The sequence below is a fragment of the Ambystoma mexicanum genome, chromosome 7p (genome assembly GCF_040938575.1).
Source record: "Ambystoma mexicanum isolate Mex_15411 chromosome 7p, UKY_AmexF1_1, whole genome shotgun sequence".
NCBI lineage: Eukaryota > Metazoa > Chordata > Amphibia > Caudata > Ambystomatidae > Ambystoma > Ambystoma mexicanum.
The window spans coordinates 932,100,769-932,114,915 of record NC_090939.1 but is presented as its reverse complement, the minus strand read 5'-3'; the positions used below and the strand labels follow the sequence as shown (position 1 = coordinate 932,114,915).

The 14,147-nt window shown below is 44.3% G+C and overlaps 2 protein-coding genes across 7 annotated transcripts in view; one reads left to right on the top strand and one right to left on the bottom strand.

The window, feature by feature from the left end:
• Window positions 1–1,072, bottom strand: part of LOC138526462 (thioredoxin-like protein 4B) — a 71,224-nt gene extending 70,152 nt beyond the window's left edge. The window contains exon 1 of one of the 4 annotated variants that reach the window (XM_069637247.1): window positions 955–1,072. Coding sequence is in view for 1 of the 4 variants with exons in the window: in XM_069637248.1 (XP_069493349.1) it covers window positions 955–1,014 (60 nt within the window). In the remaining 3 variants the exon portion in view is untranslated. Of the gene's footprint in view, window positions 1–771; window positions 860–954 lie in introns of those variants that run through there. The other 3 variants (XM_069637248.1, XM_069637246.1, XM_069637249.1) reach the window with 3 other exon arrangements.
• Window positions 1–14,147, top strand: part of TRMT10C (tRNA methyltransferase 10C, mitochondrial RNase P subunit) — a 150,079-nt gene that overhangs the window by 95,038 nt on the left and 40,894 nt on the right. The window contains exon 1 of one of the 3 annotated variants that reach the window (XM_069637244.1): window positions 1,062–1,236. The exons of the other annotated variants lie outside the window; for them this stretch is intronic. The gene's annotated coding sequence lies outside the window, so the exon portion shown is untranslated. Of the gene's footprint in view, window positions 1–1,061; window positions 1,237–14,147 lie in introns of those variants that run through there. 3 annotated transcript variants of the gene reach the window in all.

Here is a 14,147-nt window from a genome sequence, read left to right as displayed (position 1 = left end):
GAAACAAAATGGATAATACACCAGACAAGACTAAATAAAATACCAAAGACAACTCAAACTGTACAAAGCAACAGTCCTCAAAGGATTTTTTTTTTAAATATATAAAAAACGACTACGCCACAAGAATCGGCAAACAATTCACAGAAAGAACTCCATCACCCCTACACACTTTGTGACAGACACCTACACCAGAGCAGGGTCTGTGTAGTAGCTGCACAGTGGTTACTGCCTCTGCAGGCTTATATATGTAGACACTTACACCAGAGCAGGGTCTGTGTAGTAGCAGCATAGCAGTTACTCTGCAAGCATTAGCCGGTGCAGGTGTGTGCATATATATATATATATATATATATATATATATATATATATATATATATATATATATATATAGTCACTTACGCCAGAGCAGGGTGTGTGTAGTTGCTGCAGAGCAGTTACTGCGTCTGCGGGCATTAGTCTGCACAGTTATTATTACATATGTAGTCACGTTCACCAGAGCAGGGTCTGTGTAGCAGCTGTACAGCAGTTACTCTGCAAGCATTAGCCCGCGCAAGTATGTAATATAAATATATATATATATATATATAAATAGTCACTTACACCAGAGCAGGGTCTGTGTAGTAGCTGCACAGCAGTTACTGCGTCTACGAGCATTGCAGAGCCTGAACCGTACCATAAACGAGCTTAGGCGCAGCTATTGTGTCTATAATACCAACAAAAGGCTGCCCCGTGTAATTTCAAAACCAGATGTTTAGAAAAGCACGTACTTACAATATTTAATTTCAACAAGTGATCGGTACAATAAAAGGAATTACAGCTTCAGTGTATTCCTAGAGGTTGCAAAAGGGCTCCTCTTAACAATATAACAACAAAGGGGTGAGAAAGTCTAAGTTGATGGATGCTAAAAGAAATGCATATAAAATTCACCAAAAGAGCTGGATCGCATGCACTCACCTGATGCTGCCTGGAAACTGGACATGCGCGTTTCGTAAAGGGTAGTTTGTTAGTTCCCATTAGAGAAACCGACCATAGCAAGACCCCCCCTCCACTTCATCACTTGGGCTGCTCTGCATCAAGTGGGTTTGAACGTCTACGTCATCACGTGGGCTGCTCTGCATCACGTGGGTTCAAACTTCCACTTGTCATTTTTTTGCACGAGAGAGAAGGCAAGGCGTTGTGGGATCGATTCTTTCTTCCAAAGAACATTTGGTATAGTTGGTTGTTATTTGGTTTCTGGTAAGTCTTAAAGTTATCTCTAGTTGATTGTTACTTTAATGCACACCGACAATATTGGGAAGGGCTATTTCTCTGTATGTTGCTGGTTTGTAAATGCATCGGGTGAGGTTTACTTAAAGTACAGGTGGATTCTGTTTTGTTTTTTTCGTTATTTCAGTGTTTTTTGAGGATATGCAATGTGCATCAAAGGGGTGAGGCAATATTGGGGAGGGGGTATTTTTGTATATGTTGGGGTTTGTAATGTGCATCGGTTGAGATTTACTTTAAAGTACAGGTCGATTCAGTTCGTTGTGTGGTTTTCTCATGCAGATGTGCGATTTGCCCGTGGGAGATGTTTTATGGAGTGGGGCTGGGCACAGTGCGTTCCTCCCGTCCCAATGGGACTTGAACAGTACAGCGAACGGTTAGTTATCCCCCCGCAGGAGGGGGAGGGGGTTAGAGGCAGGCTCGTTTCTTGGCCCGGGCGAAGCGAGCGGCTGCCCGGTGTGCAATTGGCCTGGGGGCACTTTTAACCCGGAGGCTCAATTGCCATGGGAGGTAAAATGTCAGTCTGCAGTACGATTGCCCTGGTCGAGTAGCGGCAGCAGGTGCTGCCTCTTCTGACCTACACCCATGAGTCAGAAAGGCTCTCTCTCAGCCCGGGCCACCAATTTTTAGAGTTTCGCGCCACCGGTATCGGCATCAAAGGGCTTGCGAGAACCCCGGCTGCAACGATGGCAACCTCGCCCGAGATTCCTCCGCAAGCCCAGGACCTGTTATCCCGTGGAAAGAAGTGGTGGGGGATGGGGACGTGCCTGCTTTCTTTAAACTAGTGTTTAAATATTTACAATACTTTTTTTTATGCCAATTAGGTTTCTTGCATTACAGGGCAATGAAAGTCCGATCTTGTGGGTTGGCCGGCACTTTGATGGTGGCTCATTGTAAAGAGCTTAGTTTTAAAAATGGGACTCGCCCTTGTTTGGCCAGTGATGAAAATAAACAGTCGTTTTTTATTTTACAATCATCAAACGGCATTCCCCACTACTACTGTTGTCCTCAACAAATGAATCCTAGAGTAGCGGCACTGAGAAGTTATTGATAAAGCTGGAGACCAAGCAGGCGGCGTGACCATTGCTGTTGCCATACAGTAAGTCTGACGATACAGGTTACTTACATGAAACTCCGGTGTAGCCAATGATACATCGGCGTGACGGAATAACTCACTGTGGCCGGACGTTCCAATCACGGCGAAAATCCGTCCCAATTAAGACCTGACCAGAGACTGAAACCCCAGAGCAATCAGACAGGGTGCTCGCATGGGGGCCGGGTCAGCAGCGGGGTGTCTTCTTGTGGCCACCCATCCCATACACAAACACTCCGGAAACGATACACTCTATACACAATTTACCCCAGTCGGGGCAAATGACTGCCCCCACATGGGTGTCCAACCATCAGGGGTAAGTGAGCAGGGACGTAGTTTTATTTTTCAGTTTCACAACGCATCTTTTGGTGGTTGAAGCATACCATTACTGGTAATTTAACTTTATAGGCTGTTTCGCCTGGGCTCCTACTGAGCTACTAGTGTGAGTCCTTGTTAGGTGTTGCTTTGGAGCTCATGCACTGGGGTTCTGCAGTTTGAACTGGTTAATGCTTAAAGAGGCACGTTTTGGGAAGTATGCAGTCCAAACGTAGAAGCACGCATGCATCTCATGATGCATATGTTTCGTTCTTAAGCTTTGGCCAAAGCGCCAATTTCTTTGACCTATATATCCCTTTTGGTTTTAAACTGGGCCCCCTTTCTATTGTTTGCTGTGTCAAAAAGTGGCCCCTTAGTGCTCAGATAAACACAACTACTCCTGGATCACTTTCAAGTCATTATCCTCATCCAGGGGGCAGCATTTCCAAATGTTCTACTACTTTCCAAACTCAGGACTTGGCGGTCATATATGCTGTTTTCTTTGTACTCATATTGTTAGAATGGTGAACGTGGTTACAAATATATAATTTCACCAAAAGATTGCCAATGAAAGAGAAATGCACATCATCAATTTACAACACTTTTTTTTTTCTACAACGTCTACACGTTGCAGGAATTCCCCCCCCCCTCCCTCCCAAAGCCCTCAAAGCAGTCCCATCTGAACTGAGCTGAAATCTGTTAAATGAAAACCAGTCCAGGAGGCCTACGTTCTTGGGCCTGGCCAGCACTCTTGGTCTGCCCACCATTGACTGCCCATGGCCATGCTAATCTCTATGGCCATTACCGGCCAATTTCTGCCGCTGCCAAAACACCTCCTTGTGGGAACTCTTTAAGCTCGCTTTAACCAAGCCTTACAATCAAACTTTGCACTTGAAGTGCCTGCCAGTGTTTTTTCAATGCAGTCTTCTGAGAGTTGCCTTAATTGGCTCTGCGAACGTGTAAATGGTGCAATAAAACTGTCTTAACCTGTTCTGCCGTCAGCCACTCTATTTATAAGCACTATGCGGGTCCTTCAGCGAAGTCCTGTTAAAGACGAGCATTGGCAAAGCCAACAGCTTTGGCTTGTGTTTAAGTACTAGGCATTTGCCAGGCACTGCTATTAGATGTACAGGAATTCACACAATTTTTCACCTGCTACCATCAATGGGCAGTTAATACCACTACAATATTGCCTGGCAAGTGCCTTTTACATGTTTACACAAAAGCCCAAACTGTTCACATTGCCAATGCTTGTTTCTACTTATGCTTGATCGGGACCAACAAATACCACACAGTCCACCTTTTTTTAGTTAATTGTTTTTAATAATGTACCCTAATACGTTATAATTGCACATCCAGAAATGTGTGTGATAAAGGCACTGCACGGCAAGCACCAGTGCTCTGACTGCACCACTTGCATGTCTCTAGACATTGAGTGCAGCCTTCGTTGGCTTGCTGGAATGAGTGCCTGTTAGTCTCATATAACCTTTTGTGTGTGTGTGCGCCACTCGGATACACTGCACATGTTGGCCACAGGGCACGGCCTGCAGGAAGAAGGAAGACCCCAACACCCTGACAGTCAATGCAGGTTAAAGCCTGGCTAGATAGGTCAGCAGGCAAGTGACTTATTATCCGCTGGGTTCCTGGCACTATGGAAGTGTCTGGAGGGGCCCAGGAGAAGCTGCCCGCATACTCTCACCTGAAGACCCACTGTTACAGCAAGCTGGGTGGGTGGCATCCTGGTATCAGTGTCCATCTGCAGGGCTCAAGTCGAGGGTACACGCGGGTGGAGAGAGACCACCCACTTTTTTGAGAGGGTGTTCACCATCCCCCTGGGTATTTTAGAAGCTGTGTGTAAAATGAGCAAAGTTGTCCTGTCATTTTTTTTTTTTTTTTTTTTTTTTTAAACTTGTGAATTCACACCATCGTCGGGACTCAAACCGTGGTTGCCAGGTTCACAGGCCGGGGGTAAACAAGGTAAAGACGCAACTAAGTGTTAATCGTATAGGCCGATCGCGGGTCTTAATTAGGATGCCCGAATCTACACTAAAAATAAATCCGGTCTGATCTTAATGCATAATACTCGGGAATGTTCTACCAGTTATTATACATCAAGATCAGACCGGATTCATCCCCGGAAGATGGGCACAAGACTATACGCACAGAGCAATAGATGTTATGGAATGGGCACGGCAGAACAACCAACCTCTGGCGATATGGATGCAGAAAAGTCATTAGATGGGATCAAATGGTCTTATCTGAAGGAGGTATTGCAGGGGTTTGGAGCTACGTTCATAACCAGGGTATTGGCTAATTTTGGCCACCCCACCACAGGGGACTAGCCAGGGGTGTCCACTTTCTCCTTTACTATTTGCACTGCCGATGAAGCTTTTGGCGCAATGGGTTAGGCTATATGCGGGTGTTCAGGGGTGTACATGCAGACATTTCTTTTTTATGCAGAACTTCAAAATGACTGTGCCGCACATAGTGTCCATCTTGGAATCATTTCGCAAGACATCTGGGTTTAAAACAAATCCTACTAAATCTCATATACTCAATGTATTGGAGCAGCCCAGTGCAGTCTCTGATCTGCAGTTGAATTTGAGCTTTCATTGGGAACTGGATTCTTTTGGAGTATTTAGGGGTTTATCTTACTCTGAAATATACTCGGCGTAATCTCCCGTGGTTCTGCAGGTCGTTAAAATAGGATTTGGTACAGTGGGAAAATGCCAAAATATCATGGTTGGGAAGAACCGCAGTAGTGAAAATTAACCTTTTTTCAAAATTGTTGTACAACCTAAAAGCCTTGCCAATAATGATGCTGAAGGGGGGAGAGGGTTTGGGGGGGTCAGGGGGATGGGGGGTTGGATGTTTGGGGTGTTGACACGAAATGCTAATAAAGAGTGTTTAAAAAAAAAATAATGATGCTGAAGAAGACAAATGTTAAAGGTACAAAAAGTAGATGCTGCATTTCAGATGAGTTGGTTAACTCTTTACTTCAGGTTACTGTTACCTGTGTGTCTGCAATCCGAATCCTGTAAGTGCAGTAGGTAAAAGACATGCAGAGAGCTCCACCTCTCATCCAGGCAGCTCCTCTCCAACTGACATTCACAGACCACTCAAAGGAAAACACTCACACGTTTTGCATCCAACATCACACAGGCATTCCACAGTTCACATGCTCACAGCACAGGCACAAGGAGAGAAGCAGGTTACAACAGCCATACAGGATTTACAGGCTCATGTTTTCAAATTTATCTGGGCCAATAGGTTTCCTAGAGACTCCCGGCATACACTTGTAGCCGCCAGGGAGAATGGTTGTCAGGCAGTACCGGATCTGGAAAGTTAGTTATATGCAGTGTAATTGACCCCACTTTCAGATAGTAAAACAGTTCGTCTGGGCGGTACACATTGGGTGGAAATAGAGCAAGCAGTATTGGGGGTTATTTTACATGAGTGGTGTACACTCTTTGCAGTCACTCGGCAGGGGTTCCACTGAAATGTTCCGGGCGACTACGATGCTTTGGGATAAGCCAGTAGAGAAATATGCTTTCACAACATTCCCATCACCTCTTACTCCAATCTGCGGGAATCGTATGGGTCTCCAGTTTCAGTTGCAAGAATTTAGAGCCACTACCATGTAATGCAGAGATCTTCAGAGTCCAAGGTTACTATGTGATCCCAATTTTGGCAGCCAAATAATATGAGTAATTTGATCTGCCCAGGATCACATGCATTAAGGAAGCGTAGCTGCAAGCCCGGGATTTTTGGTCACAGGGCACAAATGTATAGGTTTCACACTACACATTCTCCTGTTGCATCTTTAGTTGTCTTGGGTAAGTGTTGATATTTGGTAAGGTCTGGCATTTAGCTTGCACCATTCTGTATTCTTGTTGTGAGAGTGTGTATTCATTTTATTTTGCCAGCATCTGATCGCACTTTGAAGAATTTTTTTTGGGGGGACTCATTCCTCTTCACTATCTCAGACTCCTTATTTAAATTGACTAAGCCTTGACCGACAGCCTCCCATTGTGATCCACGTTTCCTTTGTTTGTTAAAGGTAGTTTATGTCTACATAATGAATGCCTCCTTCCAACCAGGTCTTGCACCAGAGAGGCTGAAGCAAGCAGTGGTCAGATGATTAGTAAAAGGATGACTATGGACCCTAATAGTCCAGCTAGCTTTCGCCATATGTCCCAACACTTGTACCCCAGCGAACTGCAGCAGGTAGTGGCAACATCACAGCTTCAGGCCTGCATTTAAGAGTCTAATGTTTTGCGCTACTTTCAGGCCAGTTTTAGACCTGGCTGAGCTACAAAGGCTGCGATATTAAGTGCAGTATGACCTCCGGAGAATTGTGGATGGCAGGGGGTAATTTTTTTTCTTAGAAGCATTAAGCTCCGTTGACTTCCCACCCTCCTGTGACATTGACACTGGTTAAGTTTCGGAGATGGGGCCCTGCCATGGATTGCCTCTTTTCTGTCTGAGAACCCAAAGCATTGCACGTAGTCCTTTTTAAAACACATTTTTTTTTATCGTCATCCTTCAGCAATCACATGCAGGGTGACTGCAATCACATGAAGATGCCCTTCAGCACTGCATGGGGGTAGTCGGCCTGTGGATGGAGTGACACAGACTAACATTCGTTCCTTGTATGACTGATGAGATGCTCTTTAGTCTATCAGTTTTTTTAAGAAGGTTTTTTCAAGCTGGGACTGTCTCTGAAGTGAACCTCTTTGACATGCATGACTAATGTGCAGGGCCCTTATGTATCCTACGGGCCCTGTTTCTCCCCCCCCACATCCTCATTTCAGCCGCTGTCTTTTTTAACATTTTTTTTTTACTGCACTTACTTAGACCTAGGCTTCCACAGGAGTTTGCACTTATGTTCTTCTTCACTTCAACCCTAGCACTTCTCCATGAGCACACAGCACCCATCCCTTACACCCCCTTCACTTGCATGTTCTGAACACTGAAAAGGCATAGTAGGTTTGTCTACCCTCCCTTTTATTCCCAATTTGTAATATTAATTCAAGTATTTATCTCTGTAATTCATTGTCTACCTTCCCCTGTCCCCACCCTGTTGCCCTGTGGGCGCTTTGAAACAGTTTTTACTAATTGTATAAGCGCCTAACAAATGACCAATAAATAATTTACTATCTGCCTGGAAATCCTTGGAAAAGTCCCTGTACTGTCTAAAGAGGTGCACAATTTAGAAGATGGGTTAAATAAGGATTATTTAAATCTAACATTAGTGCATAATCGCACTTGTTCCTCCTTCGCGCCTTGTGCAGACTCTTGGACCTCTTTACTTTTTCAGATTGTGTCCAATTAGTAAATGCTTTTATATCGAGTCCTTTCTCAGATTGTAACTGGTAGAGAATATGCAACTGGTAGAGAACATGGCGATTCATATGCCTGAAGCTAGGCTCCGGAGAGCATATCTTCAAACATTGAGTTGGTTGCCTGTTGCGGACATGATTACATTCAAAGATCTCTGTATTATACACAGAGCATTGAATGAACAGGGACTGACCTTCCTCCAGTATACGTTTGTGCCATATGCCCCCAACTGACCCATACGATCTTCTACTCAGAAAACACTGGCTAGTCCTAGAACCAAATGTAGTCATTGGGTGGTGGGATTGGGGCCTGGCTAGTCTGGTAGTGGGGGCGCGGGGGGGAGTGTTGCTGGTGCTTTTTCAAAACAAGTTGCAGTTCTCTGGAACTCCGTTCCATCAGCAATTAAGCCTTTAAAAAGACCATAAAAAATACAAAAAAATCATAGCCATTAAATACATAAGTAATTTCATCTTATAAACAGACTCAACATATACAGGAAAAAAACGCAATATTCCATGAACGAGCTGCTTTTAAAACTCTACAAAGTTACAGCGTTAAGCAAATCCTTATACAATGACGTATGTTAAAACGTAGAAACAATTTCTCGATCATAAAAACACTCCTGGTCAGAACATCATAAGTGGCATCAATCAGGTTTAGGGCATACACGACAGGCATACTGTTAGATTTATTTAGTATGTCCTATTTTGGTGTTCACCAATAGAGGGTTAGAGACCACCTTCATGTTTCCATCCAAATTGAGATGGTTGACAAATCTGACTACAGCAACAACTATACGGGGGTGAGAGGGGGTGTGTGTGTGTTTTTTGTGTTTATGTGTGACACCGCGTTCTCACTTGCTTCTCCCCAACTTGTCTTGATTGCCTATGATTGGACGTGACCACAAGCCTCTTATCTCCACCTCATGTGAGGCTGTGAAAACAGACCCCTGGTCATCAGTCTTTCATGTCAACACTCATGCTACTTTCTGCTCCAATTTTCAATGTTATGCAGATGACACTCGGCTCCCCTCAGCCACCTCTGCTTCACTCATACCGGACTGTCTGGCCGCATTTCATGATTGGTGTGCCACTGATGATCTCTGCCTTAATACCAGTAAGACTGAGATCCTCCTCATTGGGACACCCGCTCCACCCGTTCCTCTTTCTCTGGCCGCCCACTCTGAGCCCTCTTCTTGCTCCTTCTCGTGAGGATAAGAACCTTGGTGTCGACTCCACCCTTTCCTTGCATCTCTGACATCTCTAAGAAGTCAAGCTATCAGCTACACCTCATATGCTTCCTTTTCTCACCTCCCCCACCCCCCGAAGCTCACGGTCTCCAGAGCTCTGGCCTTTTCTAGGCTGGACTATTGCAACAGCCTCTTTCAAAATCTTCCTACCTCTACTCTTCGACCTTTACAACGTATCCAGAACAGGACTGCAAGACTTTTCCTTGGCCTCAAGCCCAGGGATCGTATCTCTCGAGCTCTGAAATCTCTTCACTGACTCCCGTGGCTGCAAGGATCAACTTCAAGACCCTCTACATTGTTCACAAGGCTTGGTACCGCTCTACCTCCGACTCTCTTCCAAAACATATTCCTTCTCAAGCTCTCCGCTCATCCACCTCCAACTCTGAGAGCCAGACACTTCTCCAAGCAGAGAGTTGGGGGCAGATCCATCTCCTCGGCTGGGGCCTCCCTATAGAACAGCCTCTCTCAAACTTGACCAGAACAACCTCCGGTTCCGGAAGCAACTCAAAACCTTCTGCTTCCTCTCCCTTGCTGATGCACCGGTCTGCTCCGTGCACTGCTCACCCTCTGAACTCTGGCCCAGGCTCCTGCATCTCCAGTTGCCCTTGCGCTGCCTCCGGGCTCCCCAGCACTTAAGGGTCTGTATCTGTAACCCTACAGTCCCTGCTCTCTGCACTTATGAGACACCCGCTGGCTACACTTGAGTTAAATGCACTCCCACCCCCCCCCCCCACCCCTGGCACTTCTCTCCTGTCCTCTTCCATGCAATTGCACGATCTGAATGACACAGGCCTAGTAAGATTGTTATTTTGTCCTCCATTGTTCCCACTCCTTGTCTTGTCGCACCTAGACACACTTGTGTACATGCGCGGTATGTGCTTATCAACATGATTAAACATTTACAGTCAGGAATTGTAAAGTTTTTAGACTCCGGGATACCACTCTGATGCATTACTCTGAATCATACACCTGACACAGGAGTTATGTTAATGCATTTAAAATGACCCCCTATCGTCTGGGGGTTCTTATTTTCACTAAACAAGCTAAAGCAGATATAACATATCACACCTATGAACAAGATTGCCATGTGGAGCATGTTTGAATGTGTAAATAATGGAACAAGTTGTGGTTTTAGTTTTAAAAGCATGGGTAATCTGTATCCCTCATTAAGCTATGCTACACTATACGCCATTAGTCTCCATGCACACAGCAAGCCCCCCGCCTGCCGCTCACGTTAAGAGTGGTGTGCTTCAAATGAAACGGCTCCTTCTTGGGCTGACAAGTTCTGCTTAGCTGGGCCTGGTTGTCTCGGTCCTATGCTGCTGCTCTGCACTCCACCCCAGCCCCTCCAGCTTGAACGGACTGGCAAGTCTGCTGGGCTTCCTCCTTCCCTTTTTGTGCTGGGCTATATATGTCAAGTTACATGGTGGCCCTGCACGTGTGCGTTTGTCTTATCCACTGTTTGTTCTGTAGAGCAAGTGTTGCGGCAAAACCATTTTCCTACCTATGACAATTTTGTTGGGTCGGTTGTTGATTTAGAGGGCATCGACCTTAGAGCCATTAATACCAGAGGAAGTCATATATCCCAACTAGATCCTGCTTCAGCTACAAACTTTCAGCATGTCAACTACTGATCTGTTACATCGTTGCACTCCCCCTGAAGAGGAGGGCCTGCAAGAAATGTATAGTTTCCTCTTCACACCCAAGATTTGCCACATTTGTCATTACTGCACTATTGAATGACTTCCACTGTCTGATTCGATTCTTTGAGGTAAACCAAATCTTGAAAAAATGTTTCACAAGTAAAGTGGCTGCCGTTTGCACAAAGCAGTCTGGAGCTAGAATGCACTCCACCCATTTAGACATTAAACAAACAACCGTTAACATGTACCTGTTTCCCCTTGCTGATCTCCTCACAGGCCCTATAAAGTCTACTTACAAATTGGACCACGGGAGTGTCAAACCCCTTATACATTAATGGTGCTGTATGAGCTGGTGACGCAGGCTGAAACTGTGCACACACTCTACACCCTCTGGTGTAGAGCTCAACATGTTGAGACGTGTGGCCAATACGCATAATCTTTTTTTAGAATTTCTAAAGTTTTCTGCGACCCTTTGTGGTCTGCAGTACTGGCATCGTGGGCACGGTGCAACATCAATCCCCGAAAGGATTTGGCCTGTCATGGATTCTCTAATCATCAGTCCATCTTGTAACTTAATTCTTTTTTGTTTTTTAATAACGCCCTCAATTCCGCTTTCCCTTTGCAGTCCACTTCATTCAGAGGATTTTGTACTGCATCTAGCAAATGGTTGTAAAATGGGCCTAGTATAAGATCCTCCTTTTGTGCTTAATCCGGTCTTGATCTGGACTTCATTGTGCCAGAGGCTGTGTTTTTGGAGTTTTGGATCGTGTTATCGCATCCACCTGTATTTCACCAAGCGGGTGTTCAATAGAAAACAACTCCCCCCATTACAGCTCCAATTTTGGCTAATTGATCTGCCTGATTTCCTTCCTTTATCCTCACCTGGTGTTTTCAAATGACCATGTATTTTCCTCCAGTGGATTATCAGGTCATTTTCTGACACAAGTTTGTCTATAGCTTGAATCATCTTGCCATGTTTAAGTGACTTCTTGGTATATGTGAGCATGCCTTTCACCTTCCAGCCAGGTAAATACTCAACAAAACTATTTTGCTCAGAATCAGTGACTGAAAGTATTTTGTTGTCTAATTTTTACTGCAGTAGATAATGCGTTATAAATGGCAGCCAATTCTGCAGCTTGACTGCTTTTGGGGCTTATTCTTGGAATGCTGTTGCATTTAAACCACACATTTCCTATTCCTGCCACAAGTTCCTTTTTCAGCATCATTTTCTACGTGGTATGCACATCATCTACACACAGTTGGTAAATCCTTACATGTTCTTACATGTTTCTTCGTTGAAAGCCTTGTGTGGGGATTGCTCAAATTCATTTAAACTTGTCTCCAGCTCTGTCATCGGGCACAAAGACAGCTGCACATTCGTGCAACTACGCTAGCCCTTGAGCAACTGGGCTCTTTTTATTTTGTCCATAATCTCGCTTCTACTGGAAATCCCTGGAGTGCCAATGTACATGAAGTGATACTTGACTGGGCCAAATTCCCTGATCTGATCCTCTTACTTTGCAAGAACTGCAGAGACTGGTGATTTGTTTCAACGATCACCTGCTCCCCTTGAATTATGACCCGGAAATGTTGTAATGCCCAGACAGTGGTCAGAATCGCCTTTTCACATTCACTAAATTTAATCTCTACCTGTGACAATGGCTTGCTAGCATATGCAGTGGTTTTATGTGCATCATGTATTTGATATAACACTGCTGACATGCATTGATCTGTGAATCCTTTTTTCTGTGAATCCTTTTTCTACAAAGAAATCCGTTTTTTTTCTTCTTTGGATATGCCAAACATGGCACTGTCATTAGACACCCGTTTAGCATGGCCACTGCCTCACTGTTATTTTTCCCATTTCCAGGGTACACCCTGCTTCAGTAATCTCGTCAAAGGTTGTGTAATCTCTGCATAATTTTCAATAAACTTTCTGTTGCAACTTGTCATTCCTAATAAGCTCTTTAAACTTTAAGTTTGTGGGATCTTTTAGTGTCTGGATTGCTGCCACCTTTTTGTTTTGTGGATTTAACACACGCTCTCACTTCATGGCCTATGAAGTTTACCCTTTTTCTGCACCACTGTGCTTTCTGTAAAGATACTTTTGCCCCAGTCTTCTGTAGCTGACAGAGTACATGTCTAATCTCATTGAAATTGCTTTTCAAATCTTTAGCACATCATCCACATAAACTATTGTTCCTCTCCCAGCTGCATCTGGGAGTGCCTTGCTCAGGAATATCCCAAACTCGCTCCCACTATTGGCACACCCAAAAGGGGTCCGGGGCCATGCGTATTGTGATTTGTCAAATCAAAATACATTTTGAATGTCTTCGGCTAGTGGCACACACTACAGTATCCAGCTGTAAAATATATGGTGGTCAATACCTTTTGATCCGTGAACCTGTGCAAGGCCCTGATCAATAAATAGAAGGGGCCACCTTGAAACAGGTACACTTTTTTTGGTTTTTTAAAAATATTATTTTTGTTTCATTCTCTTAGATCTGCACACAAGCGCCATTGGGTTTTAGTATACCTAATATAGGAGTATTTGATGTACTATAAATAGGCCTAATGATTCCTCTAGGTTCAACATTTGATTTCAGCTAGTGACTCCAGACATGCAAAGGGCAACCTATATTGCCACACAAATATTGGCTCCCTAATATGTCCTCCTGGTAGTGTAGAAACATGCAAATTGGTCAGCCCAGGGTCATAGGCATCTTTGGCAAAAATATGTTAGAACTCCATAAATATTTTCATCAATTGGTCTTTCTTCATTTGTGCATGCATCTGCAGCTTGAATCTGCCCCTCTGCCATTTTAGAGAACTCTGGGAAATCCTCCAAAGGAGGAAACTCTGTACTTTCCTCTTACTGTGTGGTAGTGTCTCTTTGGCGAGTTGGTACACTCAAATATTTTGTAACATTGACTTCCACTTCAATATGCTGCTTTCTCTTGTAGATTCACCTAATTCGAATAGGATACAACCATCCTGATGATAGCATACCATATCACTTGGCTCATAAGGATACACAGATTGAACTTTAAAGATTCCCTTAGGCTTAGACTCCAATGATTCTGGTAATTCACCCTGTGCAGTCACATAGCTTTCAGGGATGTTCCCGGTTACTGAAATTAACATTGTAGTAAAATGCCTGTACTGCCATTCCTAATGCTGTATATTCTTCCAAATGAATGTCTTGACAACCTTTATTGTCACTGGGATTTGAATGTGCCCA